Source organism: Hypomesus nipponensis, chromosome 6, assembly GCF_054491055.1.
Source record: "Hypomesus nipponensis isolate SF chromosome 6, ASM5449105v1, whole genome shotgun sequence".
Taxonomy (NCBI): domain Eukaryota; kingdom Metazoa; phylum Chordata; class Actinopteri; order Osmeriformes; family Osmeridae; genus Hypomesus; species Hypomesus nipponensis.
In genome coordinates this window covers 13,781,991-13,802,768 of record NC_140366.1, presented here as the reverse complement: position 1 = coordinate 13,802,768, position 20,778 = coordinate 13,781,991, and the positions used below count along the sequence as shown (strand labels likewise).

Sequence of the window (20,778 nt, the reverse complement as noted above, 5' to 3'; positions counted from 1 at the left end):
TTATTTCCAAAAGGCACTCACTACATTGATTGTAATGGTTGCACAAGTAATACCGTGAACAGCTTCCAAATACTGAGCATGTGCTGCCCATGCAGTTTCAGCATGGACATTTAAAAAATGCTATGACAAGCATTGTTCTCTGAAGCATGTGATGGTACAATCAATACCATATACCAATACCATGATAGTATATTTCACATAGCATGCTTTTTTGTTCCAAGACTTAAAGTTTCTTTATTTTAAGCTTGAATGATTATTTATTTGTAGCGTAACAAACATTGAGTCCTTTGCTGCATTCACACTAGGCTAACATTGTATCTACTGTATATCAATGCAAACCAAAGGAACAGTGAGAGTGTTCAAATGTGAAGTTTTTGGTGTAGGTACAGTATGTGGCTGAAGTTGGTGTGTTTGTGTGATATAAACCCTCAGGTTTGTATGGACATTACTATTCTATTGTTTGTGAACACAAACAAGAAAGTATCAATGTAACATAAATGTCTAGTACTTTAAGAGTGACATGGTAAGTCAAGTATAATAAAGATGGCAGCTTAACCCACAGTATTCAAGCTCATCAGCGTAGCGACATCTCAATCAACTCTACTGTCTCTCAAACTGGATAATTTGCAACCGCCACACTTCATCATCCTTTTCTATGATCCCTTCCTGAAATATTGTGTATGTTGGTATCCCCTTAGCAATTTCAGATACTAACCTTCTTTGCATTATGGCTTATCTTCCACTCTATTTTCATAAGCTGTCATCTTCAGAAAACACAAGGCCCTTGTATTTTCAAAGTGTGAATGCAGCATTCGTCAGCAATATACATTTCAATGACAACATAAGGACTGCAAGCCCTGAGATTGGAGGGTTCAAGGTCATGAACTTGGGTAGCGTTATCATACACTGTACTTAGACAACAGCTTAGCTCAGGGACCATGCACAGACAACATGTGACATGTTTTTTGTTATTTTAAATACATGTTTCATTCAAGTTCAAATGCATTTGTAGAGTGTATAGCTTCTTGGATCATAATGTAAAACATTGACGTATACAAACACATAGTGAACGTCTCACATTTCACAACAACTCAGTCCCAGTCCTACTTGTTTCCTCTATTCCTAGGCAGCTTTTGTTCTTTTCTAACCTCAACGTTATACTAAAGACCACCTCAATGAGGTCCATGTGCATAAAAGTCTGTAGATTCCTCACAGCAGTTGACCGCTGCCTCTAAGTGGTTTAGTCTTAATTATGACTCGTCTTATTAGCAGCCATCTTTCTCTTCTCCCTTCAGAGAGTGTTGGTTGATGTGGTTGTACTGTGCCGTACCGTGTTCAACCTTAAGAACCAATCATCACCATCTCCTACCAGATTAGATCTAGACAAAGTCCTTTTCTTGGGTTATTAGGGCACAGTGAATCATTTAACATCATAGCACACAGGGACACACACAGCAGTGCCCCCTGTTAAGCACACAGGGGAAAGAGAGAGAGAGGGAGGGAAAGAGTAAGAGAGGCAGAAAGAGAGTCTGACAGAGAGACAGTTAAGGCACGTATGGTGGTGTTTAAACCTCTGATCCTACAAGGAGTTATGGACAGTCTAAGGAGCCATCTGAATATGCAGCTCTTTGTCTTCAAGTGTTTTCTCACTCTCGTTTTCTTTGGTCTCCGTTGGGATGAAGCCATTCTGGGGATTGCAAACCTCCACAAACAGCGGCAGGTCAGACAGACTGGTGTTGAACTCCTTATCCACCTCCTCCTCGTCCTCATCCCCATCCTCCTTGCCTTTCCCCTCATCCATGGTGGGCGTGCTGCAGCCGTAGGCCTCGCTGTGGGGTCGACGCGCCTCATGGGGGATGTTCTTCTTCAGCTCGCGGTTCTTACTGCGCTTGGCCATCTTGGTGACGGAGCCCAGGCGGTTGAAGATGTTGTCCTCCGAGGAAGTCTGGGAGTCGGGCCGGCGCTCGCAGCCCTCGGCACCCAGTCGCAGCCGCAGGTTGTTCAGCTTGGTGTCGATGCTCTCCTGGGAGGAGGTCTTGTAGCTTTTGGTGTCCAGGCTGTTGAAGACGGCCCGCCGCTCCGGTGACAGCATGTCCAGAGACACGGCGCGCTGGTCCAGGCCCAGCTGACGGCGCTCCATGCTGCGGATGGTGGCGGCTCGCTGGAGTTTGTCGTGGACCTCCACGCTCAGACGCCGCCGAGTCTCGCGGAACTCGGCCCGCACGTTGGCCTTCCACTCGGCCGCGTGAGCTTTGATCTCCCCCACCTGGAAAGAAGTCCCAGACCGGATGTTCTCACATTTTATGACGTCATTTTAATGCTCATTCTGAACTGAAATACATTTACATTATACAAATGTTTTAATGTAGCAGATGCTTTTATCCAAAGCAACATCCAAAAAGTGCATCAACATCCAAATGCAAGTGATCGTGTAATCCATCACATACAATTGAACACAACTCGTCTGTCATATTTCACTTAATTGACCAGTACAATCTGGCCTTTTGTTGGATTTTATATATTGTAATATATATGTATTTCTTTTATAAACAGCTCGGTGAATATACTGTTATTTACAGTCCACTGCTATAACAGTCCTGTAAATCCATGCAGAAATAATCCTACCTCTTCTTTTGTCTTCTTGGAAAGCACCCTCAACCAATCACCAATCATGCTCAGGACAGCAGCGAAATAGGCCAGACCCACCAGGATCCAGAACCATACCAGTGGACGGTACCATTTACGATACTCAATTCTCCGGTCTCCTCCTGCAACAAATCATAAGATATTTAAAACCGTAATGTGGCCATCATTGTAGAATTCCCAGGCGTTCAAATATTTCAACCTGGACTATGTGTCACACAATAGGTCTATTAAAATATTATGACCTGGATGTTGTATGCTGGGATATGGCCCTCAGACTGACAACAAAAGCTCATTTTCTCAGAAAGTCAATTCAGTGTCTATTTTCCCCTCTCACTCAATCAAGTGTTTGTGTGCTGCAAAGGGATTGGGATGGAAATCATTGGCGAGTTGGCAGTCCTGTCAGTGAGATCAAGCTTATGCAGGGCCATTAATGGATTTCATTTCACTAAGGTAATAAAGAATAGCTTTTCAAATGACCAGCCCGTCTGGTCTACACAGAGGCTCTACATCCATCACTGATAACTCCAGCTAAAGGTTTACACTTGTGTCAGCAAGGATGTAAAGCCATACTGTACAAATAAGTGCCACCAACTCGAATCAAGGACTGTGAATGATCAAATATGTGCAGCAAATATTACCCAACATAAGCAAAATAACAATTTTGACTTAAATCATAAAGACAATTGCTGTGGTATTTAGCGGCAGAAAACCTTGCTAATCAACGTGTTCTCACCTGCCACATAGTCCCCAATTCCAACAGTGGTCAGAGTGATGACAACAAAGTAGATGGCTTCCAGGGCCGTCCATCCTTCGATGTGTTTAAAAATGACGGCTGGGATGGTGACGAAGAGGATGCAGCCAGCGAGGATGAAGAGCAGGGTGGACGCCACGCGAATCTTGGTTTGACTGATCTGGTTGTGTTTACGCTGTAGGATGTAGAACACACACACAAGCACACACACACACATGCCCACACAAATAGCGTATGAGTGACAGAGGGCAACATGCCAAGGTAGTCTTCACAGGATGCCAAGGGGTAGACTCCTATTCTCTGACACAGGACACTGAGTCTAACAAGGTGAATTTATTAATGTGCTGAACCACTACTTGATTAGGGCAGATTATCTTCAATGAGACACAACACTGATGGTGACTGTGAGTGTGTCTGCTGACATAGTTGACCATCAGCGCTGTGCCTCGCTCTCCACAGGTGTCTTTGTTTGTCTGCTGCCCCACAAATGGGCCAGAGCTGAACGTCTACGACGGACTGCTGAGCCAATCAAAATGAAGCACGGCGGTGCGCCCCATGCTCATTTGCATGCTCTAATGCTCTCCCACAGTTCATTAACAGAGAACTACACCTTGCTTAGCACTGCACACTTTGTGCTTCCACTGGCAGAACTCTCAAATCACTTATCAAATCACTTATCTTGTGTCTTCTAAAGAGCTCTGCTTGTGTTAGAGAAACTCCTAATCAGTATACATTTTAATATTTCGTAACCTCGACTCACCCTGAACGTTTTCTCCACCTTGGCGATACTTTTCACAAATATAGTCCCCAGCTGGTCCCCCACTCCTGCTAGAAGAAACCCGAAAAGGGGAATGCCGAAGATTGCATACAGGATACAGAAGATCTTTCCTCCTTCTGTACTGGGGGCAATGTTACCATACCCTATGAGAGAAACAGACAGAGAGGAGTTAGGCTGGACAGACATATGTCTTGCTGTGAAAATTAGCTCATTAAATTGTTTTGTTCAAACATCTGGCAGCTAACCGTAGCTTATACGTTGTCAGCTTCTACTAAGAGTCACAAGGGAAAGCAGGTTCTATTAATCGCAGAGACAAGCCAGTGGTGTGGAAAAGCTTCTTTCACTCATCTTTCAAAATGAGCGACATTCAACAGTCAGGAGCAATAATGACTCTGGAAGTTCTTTTGTAGACAATGGCATGATCTATTCCCTTATCTCCCCACTGCTACAACAAATGATCTTCATATTTTCTCTGATAACAAATGTCTTGTCCAGTGCCTAGTTGTCACACCAACCATTTCTACTTCCAAACCTTCCATTAAATGAAACATAACATCAGGTTGGTTGTGTCTGTTGTTGCCATACAGTAAGTCATAAAGGAGATAATGTAGAACATCTCTCAATCTGACAACCCATTACTCCCTGGAGTGCAGCGGCACCCTTCATTTAATCTCACAAATTAATAATATTTACAACCCAACTGTGGAGAAGCCTAGACAACTGCCTCTGCTGCTAGCATTGACTGGGCTACTATTGACAACAGTTAGAAAGTCAGCCTGCATTAAAACAATTGATTGAACAGAAATTAAGTGCAACGTGACTGCTACAGGATTGCACTACATGTATTCTCAAGTGTAAGACATGTAACGTCATCGCATCCAGTGAGACAATGAATTGGTGATCAATAATGATATGTAAGTTGTACGAGCAGTCCATCGAGAATAGAGAACATTTTCAGGTACCTATGGTTGTGATGACAGTCCCGGCAAAGAAGAAGGCACTGCCCAGGTCCCAGTGACTGGAGTTATAGGATGTGTCTCCTATTGGACTGACGCCAGCATTCACAGCATCCACAGAGTGCTGGAAGAGAAGCCAGAGAGGATGCTACCACATCATTCAAGTATAACATGTCATGGGGAATTGATGTTTGAATCATGGTTGATGTAGTCAGAATGGATTGTGAATGCACGTTCAGTTTTGCTGACAAGGTATCTTGTGCAGTATCCGTTTAACACTGTAAAACACGGTCATTTCCATCCTGAATGGCTGTGCCGCCGTGTCCAGGAAAATGTTCGTCAACGGCAGTTGTTGTTTGCTGGGGGCTCACGCTGAAAAACACGCCCACGAGATCCAGGATTCGGTTACATGTGACTACCTCGACACTGATAATGCTGCCTCTACAGTGAATCACCCTGACAGAGAAGCAGAGAGGCTGCTGGGAGAGGCCGGCGGGGGCGGGGCTGATGCCCAGAGCAGCCCCTAATGCTCTGCGCCCGTCCGCCCAGCAAGAGTCCACCACAGCAGATGGGAAAGCGAAGCAGTGAGCGCCAGGATCTGTCTAAGGGTGTGAGGGATAGGTGTGCAGTCGGCTGAAGGGCAAGTCAACAAGGGCATGCCACAGGCCTCCACAACCCAGAAGGTAGAACTACCGCACACCAAATTTTTTCCTAGGACCTTTTCCTGTCTGTCTGATCTCCTCAGAACACTGGGATGGCTGCATGTAACACACCATGGACCACACTAGGGCCTCTGTGCGACAGACAGCCCAATCACAACTCTAAGTTGACGGGCACAAGTGCTGCGTTGAAGTGAACCAAAAGGCTCCAGGCTTTGTTTGTGTGGGAATTGCATAACCTCAAAGCCTGACTAAGAATGTTACGACCTAATGAACTTTTCAGGACAAAATGTTTCCCCCAGCACTGTGAGTTACTCGAGAACAACAGAAGACATATCAGCATTTTTGCAGTTTGAGGTTTGCGCTTTAGGACACAATGTCTTCCAAATAAAAATCACTGTCATCTCCTTACAATGAAATAGATTAGGTTGGGGGTAAAGTATTGGCAAAAAGGGTACGCGTAAACTCTGTGGGTTTCAATTTACCACCATGTAGGTGAAAGGAAAATAGTTATGAGGTTTTTACCTGAGGTTAGCTATCTCCATATATAAGGGACAATAAAGGCTGGGAAGGCATCCAAGTCTGCCTGTCTGGCCTGTCTTGAGGGCTGGGGGCCTGTAGCCCCATCCCAGCTAAAACAATTTAGCAGCACCCTGACACTGCTCCCAGCACAGTTTATCATTTGCCCTATTCTCTGCTAGCAAGAAATCACCTTTCAGCTGGAATTTGAAATTGTGTCAAATATGCTGTGGGGGGGACGGGGGGGCGCAGAACGCCTGTGTGATAGGGCAGAAGATCATGTTGATGTAATACTTATGAGGTAAAGACAGTGAACACTTCTTCAAGATCTGTAACGACTGTACTATAATTTGACCAAATTGATCAAAATACAACTGTAACATTCAATCGCTGAGTTCTGTTACAGCCAATATAGGCCCGTTTTCCTCCTCAAGTTTACGTTCCTCACTGTACCAACAGCACAAAGAGTTTATCGGCAGCTGCAAAAAAAACTGCTTTGCCCTAAAGAAAATAGAAAAAGCCTTTCCTTCTTTTTTTGCAGCTGAAAAGGAGAGCGAGAGAGGCGGGGTGGAGGAAAGTAGAGGTAGAAAGGCTGCGAGTGGGGTGGGTGAGTCACGGCACACGGCCACACTCCACACCTCTGAATCATGGCCCTAGTGTTGGGTAATTACTAGATGCACCATGGCAGGATCCCAGCGGGATGCAAGACAACAACACTGTGTGCCACTGTATCCAAATGCTTCCTTGGGGCTCCTGTTCAACAAACTCACATGCTAACCAACACAATGACTTAAGACTCAAGGACACAGAATCTTATAGACTTCTTTTGTGTAGAATCGATGTGAGACAGACAGACAGACAGGCAGACAGACACAGAAAGACAGACAGACAGACAGATGATAGATCAATCTATCTATCTATAGATTGGTAAAGATATACATACAGTGGCCGGGTTTCCCAGATTTGTTAAGAAGCTCTTAACGCTCAGAGCTTCTTAGGAGCGCTCTAAGAGCGCTCTAGAGCGTTCTTAGAACGCTCCTAAGAAGCTTTGAGCGTTAAGAGCTTCTTAACAAATCTGGGAAACCCGGCCAGTGTGTTTTGAAAAGTGTCACACTGCAGAGCTTTGGTGGACCATCACAGGGGATGGATTAACAGGGGACTGCAGATGCTCACGGGAACCAGTTTCATGCCAAACAACAGTGTTCATAGCAGAGCCCCAGGGGGACTGGCATCACCCTTCCCATCGGCCATGGTTCTATCCCAGGGCTGGGTCCTCCTGCTGCTGCTACCACTGGATGGCATCATGAATTATTGATTCCCCAGCAGATGCTTTTAAGACTTTAAAGACGTTGATTCAGCCTTTCTGTGATGAAAATACGGGAAATTATAACTGCATATATCAGATGGACCACGGTGACTTTAACACACCCTGAAGAGTAGCCAGGCGTGGAGAACATCCCATGTTAGCTGTATTTCTGTGACAACAAATAGTCACTGCTGCAATGCAGTCTTACTGTTCTGTGATGGGGGAAATACATCCCACCAAGCTCCCTGTTCCATGGAAAAACATCAAAATAGGATTCTGCATTTTCCCAGAATCCCTATCTTGGATTGCAGATGGTTCGTCACTGGCTTTCACTGAAAGACAGGCAGCGTAAGTGCCGAGTGGCTCTTTTTTACTCTGCCTTTCTGCAGGAAAAGACACATCTGCTTTACAAGCAGTGCAGTTTCCAGCAGCATGGCTGTACCAAGCCAGTCAGCCTTGGCTACTGCATTCTCACAACTACACCACTACAGCAGTGTTTTTTAGAAAGAAATTGATCCAATACTTGATAGCCCTCCACTTGCGCCAATTCTTTTAGGTCTCCGTAAGTAGCAAGAAGGACCAATATGTGCTTTAACGGTAAAACAAAACAACTACAAGCCTCTCTCTTTTTAATCAGATTACATTTTCAAGTGATTTGTGATGGGAGTGTTTCCGAACCAATTAATTAACCATTTAAATTCATGCTTTCCTTTGTTGTGCGCTATGCGAGCAGGAGAGAGCCAGCCAAGTGAGGCAGTGCTCTGCTTCAGTACTGCTGTTTTCACCTCTGCTGGTAGGGACTGTGCTTCTCTATTATTACAGCAGCTGTTGGCAGCCCAGGGTCAATATCTGGCTGTCTAAAACACTTCTCAGGTGTTTCAGCTTTTTTTACGTTGAGTTGTAAGGCCATGATGAGCTTTTGTGATTGCAGTGTGAGAGATGCCAGTGTCAGCCCAATAAAGCTTTGTATATAAACCTCCTCCAAGCAAAGCTTAGAATCATGTTTGATAAATGTCCTTTTTCTGGATTAGCCTGGAATTGTGGGAGCTAGATTGTGTTTTTAAAACGTTTTCCTTACATTTGGTCTAATGGTATGGTCTCATGGAAGACAAATGAGTCATGGGGGGATGGAACAAGAATTGGCAAGCATAGCTCTGCAAGTCAAAAATCAATCTACGTGAAAACCGAAAGAAGGGGTTGCCTGGAAATACTTTAATATGAAAGGCTTAGAATAGCTCTGACATAGGTTTTTGGCAGCCTCCTTAAATTAAATTATAGACCTGAAAATGACAGAAAAAATCAGGGATCCTGAACATTATAAAATGTTGCCAATCACACAGTTCATACACACCGCTGAATTCGAACACTGAACAAATCCCAACATCCATTCTGCAGTTCAAACTAGCATAATCTGAACGTTCTTTCTTAAGATATTGTGATGCAGCCCACGTCCCCTGCAAAGTGCAAGTAATAAAGAGTGTCATTAGGCATGACGGTGGAACCGTCTAGCTGTGGCATCCATGGCCGGCAGGATGTCACATCCTGGCAGGTGGGCACAGGCCGGGGGCACACTGCACATCACACATGTAGCATGTGTAGCATGTGTCCAACCCATCTCATTTTATACACTTATTTTTATACACTGAGACATCTTCTGTGGTTCTGATCTAGTTTCAGGGTTCAGAGTATGTGTGGGGTGTGATGGCGTGGGATCGATGAGGAGCTCAGGTTTCAGTGGACCTGAGACGCCACCAGGGACTCTGGCTACAGGGGCAAGGAAAGCTGGGATATCGATCTGGCCTGGCGGAGGGTGCAGGCCGGCCTTACCTTGATGAGTGCCTCCAGCTCAGCCGGCGAGACACAGGGGTTCTTCTGCAGGAACGCCGCCTTCTCCATGGTGATGGAGTCTTTCTGGTTGCTCTCAAAGGGCTGCTCCAGGGCCCGGAACACCAGGCCCCCGGCGACCAGGTAGGCCACCACCACCACGAACACTGCCAGGACCGTCTTCCACTTCATGACGGTGAGCAGGGCCGAACCGCTTGCCACCGCCTCCATGCTGGCCACCATGCTGGTGGGCCGTGACGACACGGACACCCGGGGCATGGTGCAGCCCATGGGGTTCTGCATGGTGGCCACGCTGGCCTGGACAAGGCTAGACTGCAGCATGCCTGACTGCACCTTCTTAGGGGGGACCAGGTTGGTTTGGACTTCCACTGCAAAGAGGGAAGTGAGAAAATCAATGTTAGAGATTCCTTTAATCTTTTCAGAGGGTAGCATGATGTGAAAATATGTTGCTGTTTACTTACACTGTATATTGAGATATATAATACTTTTTGAAAGAGAGCATTTTGTACTTACTATATATTTATTGTCCAATATGGACAACATAATGCAGTCTACGAGTTTACTTTTATCAGCTGAAGGACATTGTGCTGTAGTAATGAAACCTTATCAGAGGCCTCAGCACTAGGAGAGACTGAGAGAGGGTGCAATCCTAATGGCTCTGTGGGCTTTGTGACTAACCCCTTAATGGTAAAGGACAGATCTGCTTTTCAAATTCTGTGTTGGCTCCATTAATTACTGTTGCTCATAAAAACTCTAGGAAGCAATGTATGGTGGATCATATTGAGCCCTGCAAACTGCACATAAAATCGTTTATAGTGTATTGTCAATTGAAACACACATGTAACCTACAATTGTTGTTTTTTAACATCTGGACAGCACAAATTTCTAAGGATGTTAAATACAATTTAATCTAAATTATATTATGTAATGCAGTTTGTAAGAGTCGTGATCGTTTCTTGTTACATATTACTCATGTAGAACACTCACAGGTAAAAGCCTATACATGTACTTTTAGATGCACTGTATGGAACCAGTTACCGGCTTTTACCGGTTATGTAGAAAAGCATCCACTAGTCTGGCAGGTGCAACGAATTTTGATGAGCCTTTGAAATGAGTACAATTGTGTGCGAGCAACACTTGACACGTTGCACATAAATAAAATACGCTTGGCTTTACCTAGAAGGTCATACCGCTGAAAACAGATAGACATATTAATCAACACCTACACTGGCTGGGGCGGATGGGTAGTCTGAACATGATGGCGTGAGCGGGGGTGCCATTTGGACGTGCCATACATACAAACTTGGTGGGGTCTACCAGTAACAGTACTGACGGATGAGGTAATTCCCTAACACTACAAGCAGAGAAACCTATAGTCTACTGCAGCAATAAACGCTACAAGTGTTCAAATAGTCAATTTAAAACGCGATCTTTCCAAACAACAATCAAGCCTTATTCAACATTAGCTCCATCCTTAGGCGGCTATTTATTAAGCGTAGTAACCTGACAATAGCCTATGCACGTGATGTAAGGATTGAGGAGGAGCACATGTTCTTCTGTTCTGCTTGTCATGTGGTGATGGGGAAATAAGGCAACTGCAAGGAGTCGTGCCTGGACCAAACTGATATGAATGGTAATGACGTCGAGGTTAAAAAAAGTCAAGTTGATTGCATGAACGTAATCAAAGTAAATCTAGATATATCACGTGCCTTGTTACTCAATTAATCTACTCGGAAATCTGAATTTGATTGTTTTGACAGACGACATAACATCTCCTGCACTGACTACAGTGAAATACAATCGGGCCAAAAAAAGCAAAACATAGTTTAGATTGAATAATACATACAGTTATAGAAATGGGAAACCAAAATATTTAGGACTGCGCCATACTAAGGCCATACGACTATTGATACAGCCCAGACATCATCTTTAGATTGGTGTTATTTGCAAACCAATTTGTGATTATCTGCATTTTTGTCACATACAATTTGTATTCAGTGTTACTCTTCCAATAAGTGTTAATGGTACGCAAATAACAAAACAAAATGAGTTTTAGAAGTTTAGATTAATGTTATGCATTGTGTTTACTAATCAACAAATGTTTCAATACAAACCTGGTGGAGGGTTCAAGTTCCCTTGTTTTCTTGGGTTCTCCGTTGGAAATTTCATCTTGTTTCTTCGTTGCGTTACAATGAATCAAACTATAGCCATGTTAACCACATTTAAAGAAAACGTCTTTATGTGAAATATCTTAAAGCCCTGTTTGTGGAATCCTTTGCTTTTAACCGTGAGAGGATGGAGAACGGAAGGGAGTAAAAACACATCATCCGTGTCTTCTTTTGCTCCTGTCTGGGAGAGCGAGGTCCACACTAGGGCAAAAAGGTATTTATGACTAGTTATCTTTCCACGGCACTCTAGAAACACCAGTGCACACCCACCGCTACAAATGATCGTTGCACCACCACGCAGTCCTTCGTGTTTTGATAAACAACGACGACGCAGACGGAGTCGGTGCTCCAACAGCGGTGAAGAACTTGACGCTTACATCTTCAAGACTTGCTGCAATAATGCAATACCTCTGCAGAGCGACTTGTCAACGTTGGGGTATCCAATCAACTATAGTCATGGCGCGTGGCTCTCGCGCTCTCTTCACGCCCTGGCGCGCGCTTTTTCCATGCCACAGGGTGCCGGGAGCTTGCGTAGTGCTAAAGCATGCCAAATCACAGACAGAGATGCCATCCAAATGTCGATGGGAAGTGGCCAAATGCTAGCATTTTCGATGAACTTGGCGTACATAGTCACCTTCGCTTATTCCGCTCCAAGCCCAATCGATGATTGTTGCAGCTTTGTCTAAAATGACCGGAGCTGATGGAGTGAACACTGGATGCTGGGGTCCTGTGGTCCCTGCGGCAAACCTTAATCATATCTGAGGACATACCATGACGCCATCAAAACACTTGATCCAAGCATATGAAATGTATCAGATATGGGCACCTCTTTTGGGGTATGCTATAACCTAACAACAACACAATACTTAAAACCCTTTCAGGCGCGTAGGAAATTATTGAGGCTCTCTGATTGTCCTGTGACGTAGATGCTCAAGTGGCTCATCATCCTTTCTTGAGGCCTCTATTAATGTTAAATAATTTTTAAATAATTTTTTTAAGAAAAACTATAGTGAACACTAGGTGGGAGTGTGTTGCTTTTAAGACATTGCTGAGATCAATACATAATCCGATTGTCAATTAAATCCTTAGGCGAATTGACAAAGGGAGTACCCAACTCTGGTCCTGAGTCCACAATGCCGTTATTTACAGTAATCTGTACGAGCTGGTGTGAGCGGACACGTGAAATTTGTATTCAGCACCGTGGACAGCTCCGCGCATCTCGTTCAAAGGCTGAAACTTTAGAACTTCTTAATTCTGTCTTTTCATCGATGCACACTTACTTAATACGTTTCCTAGACTAGAGTTTAGAACAACAAAATATATCATACAGTGCCGATCCAATCCGAGGAGTTCATGAAAAGAAGAGCACAGGGGCCCTCGTTTTGATCATGATGGATGCGCTGATGAGCCACAGGGTCAGGGTTTATGATTGTAGCGCCCTGCCAAGTAGATCGTTTCCCCATAACCGTGATGCTGAACCAATATGTAAAATAATACTATGCTGAACAATGACATTTCAATGAGAAGTTGGCCAGCCGACCAGAACATTTGAGTTTGATGTGTCTTAGCAACTACAGGCCCATTTCAAATTTGCCATTTCTCTCCAAAATTTTAGAAAAAGCTGTGGCACAACAGCTCACTGAGCACCTCTCCTCTAATCAGCTTTATGAACCTCTCCAGTCTGGATTTCGTCTTCACCACAGCACTGAAACTGCATTAGCTAAGGTAGTCAATGATCTATTATTAGCCTCTGACGCGGGCTCTATCTCTGTTCTGGTTCTTCTAGACCTAAGTGCAGCATTTGACACTGTGGATCATGAGATTCTCCTGGAGCGTATGGAGAACTATGTTGGGATTTCTGGTTCTTCACTTCAGTGGTTTAGATCCTATCTATCTGATAGATCACAATATGTCCACTATGATGGTTGCTCATCCAGGAGCACTACTGTAAAATTCGGAGTACCACAGGGTTCAGTTCTAGGCCCTCTGTTATTTTCACTCTATATGTTGCCTTTAGGAAACATAATTATAAGCTCTGGGGTCACTGTTATGCAGATGATACTCACCTATACATGTCCATAAAGCCTGGAGAATGTCCACATGCTATGGAAAAATGTGTTTCCGGGTTGAGAACTTGGATGAAAGCAAATTTCCTTCTTCTTAATTCGGATAAAACCGAGGTTCAAATTTTCGGCCCTAAAAAATACAGAAATAATTTATCCAATCTCACCTTAAACTTAGATGGCGTCAAAGTATCTCAAAGCCAGTTGGTAGAAAATGTTGGAGTCACATAGGACCCAGACCTTTCGTTTGAGTACTATATTGAAAAAAATCACCAGAACTGCATTTTTCCATCTACGTAATATTGCCAAAATACAAAAATTCCTCTCAAAGGATGATGCTGAAAACTAATACATGCTTTTGTTACGTCCCGATTGGACTACTGCAATGTGTTGTTCTCTGGCCTCCCAATTACCTCCTTGAAAAATGTAAAGCGGGTACAAAATGCTGCTGCTAGACTATTGACTAAAACAAGTTTGATCATATAACCTCTACTCTTATCTCTTTACATTGGCTCCCTATCCAAGCCAGAGCTGATTTCAAAGTTTTACTACTAACTTACAAATCTCTGCATGGATTGGCACCACTGTACCTCTCCGGTCTCCTTGCACCCTATTGCCCCGCAAGGACTCTAAGATCTCAAGATGCCGGCTATCTGGTAATACCCCAAATTAAGAAAAAAACTGCTGGAGGTAGAGCGTTCTCATATAGAGCACCTCTTCTCTGGAACAAATTACCTGTCTCAATTAGGGAGGCTGATACTGTTTCGACATTTAAAACTAGATTAAAAACTTTCTTGTTTAGTCAATTCTATGATTGTTAAAAGTAAGTATGTGTGAACTTTCTATGTAAACCTGGGGTGTGCGTTTGCCTATGTGTGTATCACATGTAACTTTTAAATTGTAATTTTAGCTTATGTTCACACTGCCCATTTAGATGTTGCAAATAAAGTAAACCTGTTATTGTATATTGTTACTGTAATAGTTCCGTTGCTGTATATTGTTATTGTTATAGTTTACTAGTTGGAGACAACGGGGGACTGGTTGTTTTCATCCTTATTCGTATAAATATAACCTATTTTAGAGTTGTTTCCCCCGGAACAGATTTCATGTTCCAACCAAGGGGGGCTGTCGCTGTCTTGGTGTGTGGGGCTGCATCAAATACCCTCTTAGCTTTGTTAAATTGCTACACTAGTCCACACTTGACCGGTGGGGATCGCATTATATTACGACTGTAACTGTTAGCTGCTCCTGGCATTCTCTAATCCCTGTTCTCCTCTCTGTCCCCCCCACACATCCCTTGTGGTGTGGGGGGTCTGAGCTGTCAGGACCTGCCTGGTCGTCGGTATACCAACACCGGACCAGGTCGTCAACCGGAAACCAGTGTCCATGACGGCCAACAGCAAGTTTCCAGGTCCCATCCAACGTCTATAAGCCGAACAATGGATTTTGGTGTTTCAAAACCCACTGACATTGTATGACTATGTTAAGCTTGTGTTCTGCTCCTCTCTCTTACCAACCGTCTCTGGAGGAGGGGGTCCCTCTTTAAATTGCTCCTCCCAAGGTTTCTTCAATTTTTTCTCCCGTTGGGAGTTTTTCCTTGTCTTCCTTGAGGGTTTAGGTTGTTTGAGGGGCAGTTCTATGGGCGTATGTGAAGCCCTCTGTGACATGCTTGCGTGTAAAAAGGGCTATACAAATACATTTGATTTGATTTGATGTGTGACTGACTGTTTCCAGTCTGCATTTAATATGTGGTTACTTCAAATATACCATCAAATATTTAATTTAAGATTTTTCTGTTCTGATCATACTATTATATAAATTGCGCCACTGAGATAATACTTTGTTAGACCTTTGTGAAATGTCACAGGTGGTATGGTAGCCTACAGTGCATAGTGTTTGATAGTTACATTGTCGTGTTGCTGTCTTTACACATTTGAGAAAGTTTTTCTTTTCTTTTTTCTCCTTTTTTCCTTTTTCTTTTGGAAAGTCAGGTAGCCCCACCTTCTGGCGTTATCCCGCTGGTACAAAACAAAGACAGCAGAGAAGCCTGCCATCTCCTGGACATACACCAATGATTGAGAAGGAATGGACCACTGGAAGTATATTTTGAGAGAATAAGCAGGAACGAGTACAATGTACATTTTGTTTAGAGTAAAACAGAACGTGGACTCGGAAGTAAACTGTAGACAATTAGACCAAAGATAGGACCTCAAAAATATAGTATTCCTTCATATTCCTTCGGCGCAGAAACAAATACACATGCTATAAACACATAGCTTTAGGCAGTCTTATGTCACATTATCCTCCCACTGTATATTATCATGAAGATCCCTCACGCTTGCCCAAGCATCCAAACATGGCAGGGCAGTGACACTGCTGCTCCTTCACCTAATTAGGGCATCTGTCTGTCCCTAGCTTGGCCAGTCAAGCAGCACATCCACCCTCCAAGCCTGTCCGGACAATGGCATTGCAGCAAAACATGACTGGGTCCCACTGGTGTCAGAGGGGCCACATCATCAATGAACATCTCCACTTTGATCTCTGAATGAGGACAACATTAAGGTGTGTCTTGAACTGGGAAAAAGGGTCTGTCTGGACAGTAGAACAAATATGTGTTTTGCCTGTGATTGATCTTGGTTTGTAAAGCTATTTGGTTTTGTCATGGTTTTGTCCTAATCTTTCATTTCTTAAAACATAAGTTGTTGGTTTGTTTGGAATGGAATTATTTTCCATTCCACTTTCCTTTTCTGGCCAGTAGATAGAGACGTCGAGCTGGCAAATAGCTGGTTGCTCTTTCTGAGATCTACCACTAGGAGGTACTATGTCATTTTTAAAAAAATCTCGTATTTCCGATTAAGCTGTGGTGTGTTTTTCATGGCAGGCAGAGAATTTATGCCCATGACCATGCCAGAGGCTCAGAACGATTATGGGCTTTTAACTATGTGTATCTTAAAAGCCATGACATTTAGTGCTCTCAACTGAAACTAAATGATTGACCACTCTGAAATCACGTTACCTTATTTTCAATACAGTAGCCAAGGCAAATTAATATAACACCTTTATTATATATTTTTTGACAAATTACCTTTGTCAAAAGGCTTTCAAAAATCTAGTTGATATTCACATGATATGCAACTTCATAACCAGGCTCTATTTTGTAAGAGCAACATTCAATCATAAATTTTTGTTTAACCATCCCTAAGACATTTCTAATCTCTTTACAATATGATATACCAGTACTCAAACCTATTCCAGAGGAACCACATCACAGTTTCACTGGCCGAATGCACAAAAGACCAAAGTTCTCCCAGAAGTGCCAGTAGAGGTATAATACTATCAGTCCACACCTACAGTCCTCATTGTGTGGGTAAGGTTCTTCAAGGGAGGAAATAAATGTGAGAGGTGAAACATAAGTGGCCACATAGACTCAAGTCTTTGTTTAGGATTAAAACAATTAAAACGCTCCAATGGAAGTATAATGAGCTGGCTGACTTCTATCCACATTACCCTGAGGGACCAGGAAAACAACACACTCCAGCAAATAGAGAATAGCTAATGACCAGTCAGATCTCTACTGACAGGGAGCTTAAAATAATGAAAGATGTGTAGTTAACATGCTTATATGTTTCTGTTGTTGTTGTGTTTTTGTTTTTGTGAAACCTGGAGGCAACACTTGTATTAAAAACAAGGATTTTATGGAAATCTTGTGATAAACCATTTTCAGTGGATATGAATGAGCTTGCCCCTAGCACAACAAATAAGATAGTGAGAAAAATAAGTAATATCCGACGATTTCAGGTGAACCTAAAAGTGGGTGCTTGAATGATGTCAATCCAAGCCTATGGCCAACAACTGAGCGGATTGGTTTCATCTGCACTTTGAAGCGTTATCGTGTGTTTACCGTCGGCATGGGCTTTTGATTTTAAATGGATCAGAGCCTTTTTCTCAATGGCCTCAATGTAATCTTGCTGTGATTAGATTCTGCATTTTCCCCATCTATGTTCATCTGGGCTTTGTCCTCTGTACTCTAGTGCTTGCCAATGGGTTGCTGCTGCTTGAAGGAAGGACTTGCTTGGCTTGGAGACTGACCTCACGCTGGGCTCCTATTGGAGACAGCGATTGATCTCAGGCCACACATCCTGAGTGGGGTGTGGTCTAGCAATAGGTGGCTGTGTGACTCATGCAGTTTTGTTTGACGCTGGGCTCCACCTCTTACCCAACCCTCCCTGGGTAAACCTCACGGTTCTGCTGTGGTTATTGTGTTGTTCTACTACAGCGATAAGCAACTAAGAAAACAGGGAGTGTGGTTGAGCAAGTGGGATATCTTAAACCACATCACCAGGAACTAAACATATTATGTGGCTCTTTCTACACAGTCTTGTGTGAGGCTCTTGTTCACATTTTACTATGTTAAATCATATTCAATTACACTGGTAATTTTTCCAGGCCCATTGTTGTAGATAAGGATTGTGAAGGAATATAAGGTGTTTTTTTGTGCTATTTCAATGTTGCAGATTAGATACTATGGCTGGCTTTCAGTGGCTGACTGCTACAGGGTGATTAATGTGTTCATTTCCCATTATTAAAGACTAGACCAGCGCTGTAGGCTATAGATATAGGGCCCGTCATAAATCTTAGCCAAATGAACAGTCAAATAATCGCTCATCGGAAATGAAATCTGGGCTCATTAATACTGACACCCAGACTGGAGAGAGAGTACACATGAGCATGGAGCGTCTCAACCCCTCACACGCACACACATACACGCACACACATACACACACACACACACACACAAGCCTTAAAGGGACTCTATCACTCTGGCGCCCCACTCAGAACAATGAAATGGTAATCATGACAGGACAGCACAGCATCTTATTGTGTCTTCGTCTGTTTGTCAGGGAAGGACCTTCTCTCAGAAGATTACAAAGCCTTCATGAGTAGGTGATGCTCTATATGGCCTCTGCATGTATCTGAGGCTAAATTACATCCTTTTATTTCACCCTGCTTTTATGTGTGTAAATGTGTGTGTGTGTGTGTGCATATTTCTGTACACACTCACACACATACAAACACACATATTGCATGTATACATTCTACATGATTGTATCTAACTTGTGTCTACCGTAAAACACACAAAATGCAGTGAATAAATTCCCAATGTGTACATAACTCTCTCTATAACACTCTCTTGTTCTCTCTATGTCCAACACACACACAAGCACACACGCAAGCTTACAGACATGCACACACACACACACACACACACACACACACACCATACACTCAGGCACTCACACATGTTTCTGACTATGCGTTCCTCTGGCCTCTGTCAGTTGCTCTAGCTGTGTACAGGGAGGTGCAGACAGAGTGTGTTGCTCCAGTTAATGACTAATGGCATGCATGGGATTGATTCTAAGAATGATTAATGGCATGCATGGGTTGCATTAGTCGTGTGATTTATAAGAGGTAATTCTGATTTATGATGATAGTGAAGTATACCTTCTCTCTGAGCTTGGCGTCCTCATGTGTACTCCTGGTGAAAGATACGCACTGCGAGGATGAGTAGAAAAAAATAGGATGCAACCACACACACAATGACAGTCAGAGGGGTCGTCTGAAGATGTTTTTCTCACTAAATCCATGTTGTCTTTGGGATCCAGTGATAGCTACAAGGGCCTTTACCATTCTTCTTTGTTCATCCATTTTTTGTGATTCCTCATTACCTTGGATTGAAGGCGTGTACATGTATGTGATACTAAAAACAGGACAGAATACAAAATATGTTTTTTTCCATCCTCTGCTCTTTATACTTGTTCTTTACTGTTTCTCCTCATCCCTCTGTACCCAGGGTACTTTGCACCACTGCGACATGACATCACACCTGCACAGACACACACAAATACTCCCGCGCATACACACCACACACGGACACACACGGACACAAACACCCTCCCACACATTCACACAATCACACATACATATGTACACAAAAAGCAACACTCTCTTCCACAGCTCCACTCACCCAAACACTGAGACCTGCCACATGTGCACTGTTCACCATTCATCACCCTCTCTCTCCCTCTACACAGAAAACTGCTTACTATTCCCCTCTGCCTTACATACATACATACATCCACACATATAAATACACACACACCACCCATCCACACACTGCCATGCATGCAGCCTTGCATACACGCACACACACACACACACACGCACACACACACACACACACACACACACATACACACATACAAATATACACACACCAGGTCTCTGCTGGCCTCCTTTCTCGGGCCAGTCCTGACAACGCTAATGATTCTCACTGGGGCACAGGATGACGGGTGACAGAGCCAGCCAGACCAGGGATGATGCTGGGGGGAGGGGGGAGAAGGGGGTGCGGGGTAGAAGGGGTCAGGGATGCTGGTACAGGGGGCCAGTCTCTGGTGGAGCATCGGAGGGTACTCAGACTGCAGGAAGATGGTAATTTATTACATTTAAGACAGGCATGACACTGTGAATCAGCCTACATTCAGATCATTGGGTGGGTGAGAGGGGGGGGGGAGGGGGAGGGGGTAGGTAAACACAAAGAAGGAGAAATGAGGAGCAGAGGAAATGGAGAGAGAGTCGAGGAAATAATGTGCAATGGGAGAACTTAGCCTGGGGCATGGTCCATGTTTTGCCTATTTCTGAATAGTTAGTGTATTTATAATTCAAATATATGCCTTTAATAATTCACATGCATGGCATATCAAAGGGAAGTGCGTACCATTTTTGAACACAGAATAGTAATACATTAAGTTGTGCATTTTTTTTAGGAAAATATAACTAACTTATTTTCTCCCCAAGTCTTTGATACTCTTTAATATAAAGAGAGGAAAGGAATGTTCCGTTTGTGTGTTTGCATTTCTAAAAGCTAGTTGTAGATTCAAATGTGATCATTTAAAGGAAAAATTATTATTTTGCGGGTTACAGTTTCTTATTAGTGTATTTAGGCATTTAATGTATAGTCTAAAACGGCCAACATATGTACCAAAGATAAGTGGCATTTTTATTCGGGCAAATACATAAAAACATCGGT

General features: G+C 43.4%; 1 protein-coding gene across 1 annotated transcript; it reads right to left on the bottom strand.

Annotated features, from left to right (window-relative positions):
- Nucleotides 1–1,600: 1,600 nt before the first annotated feature.
- kcnk10a (potassium channel, subfamily K, member 10a) lies at nucleotides 1,601–11,781 on the bottom strand. The gene is made up of 7 exons (XM_084700316.1): nucleotides 11,575–11,781; nucleotides 9,443–9,828; nucleotides 5,138–5,255; nucleotides 4,158–4,318; nucleotides 3,380–3,572; nucleotides 2,626–2,768; nucleotides 1,601–2,266 (listed from the first exon to the last, which is right to left on the bottom strand). The coding sequence occupies exons 1-7, from the start codon at nucleotides 11,627–11,629 to the stop codon at nucleotides 1,601–1,603; spliced, it is 1,722 nt and encodes a 573-aa protein (XP_084556442.1). The 5' UTR covers nucleotides 11,630–11,781.
- Nucleotides 11,782–20,778: the final 8,997 nt, after the last annotated feature.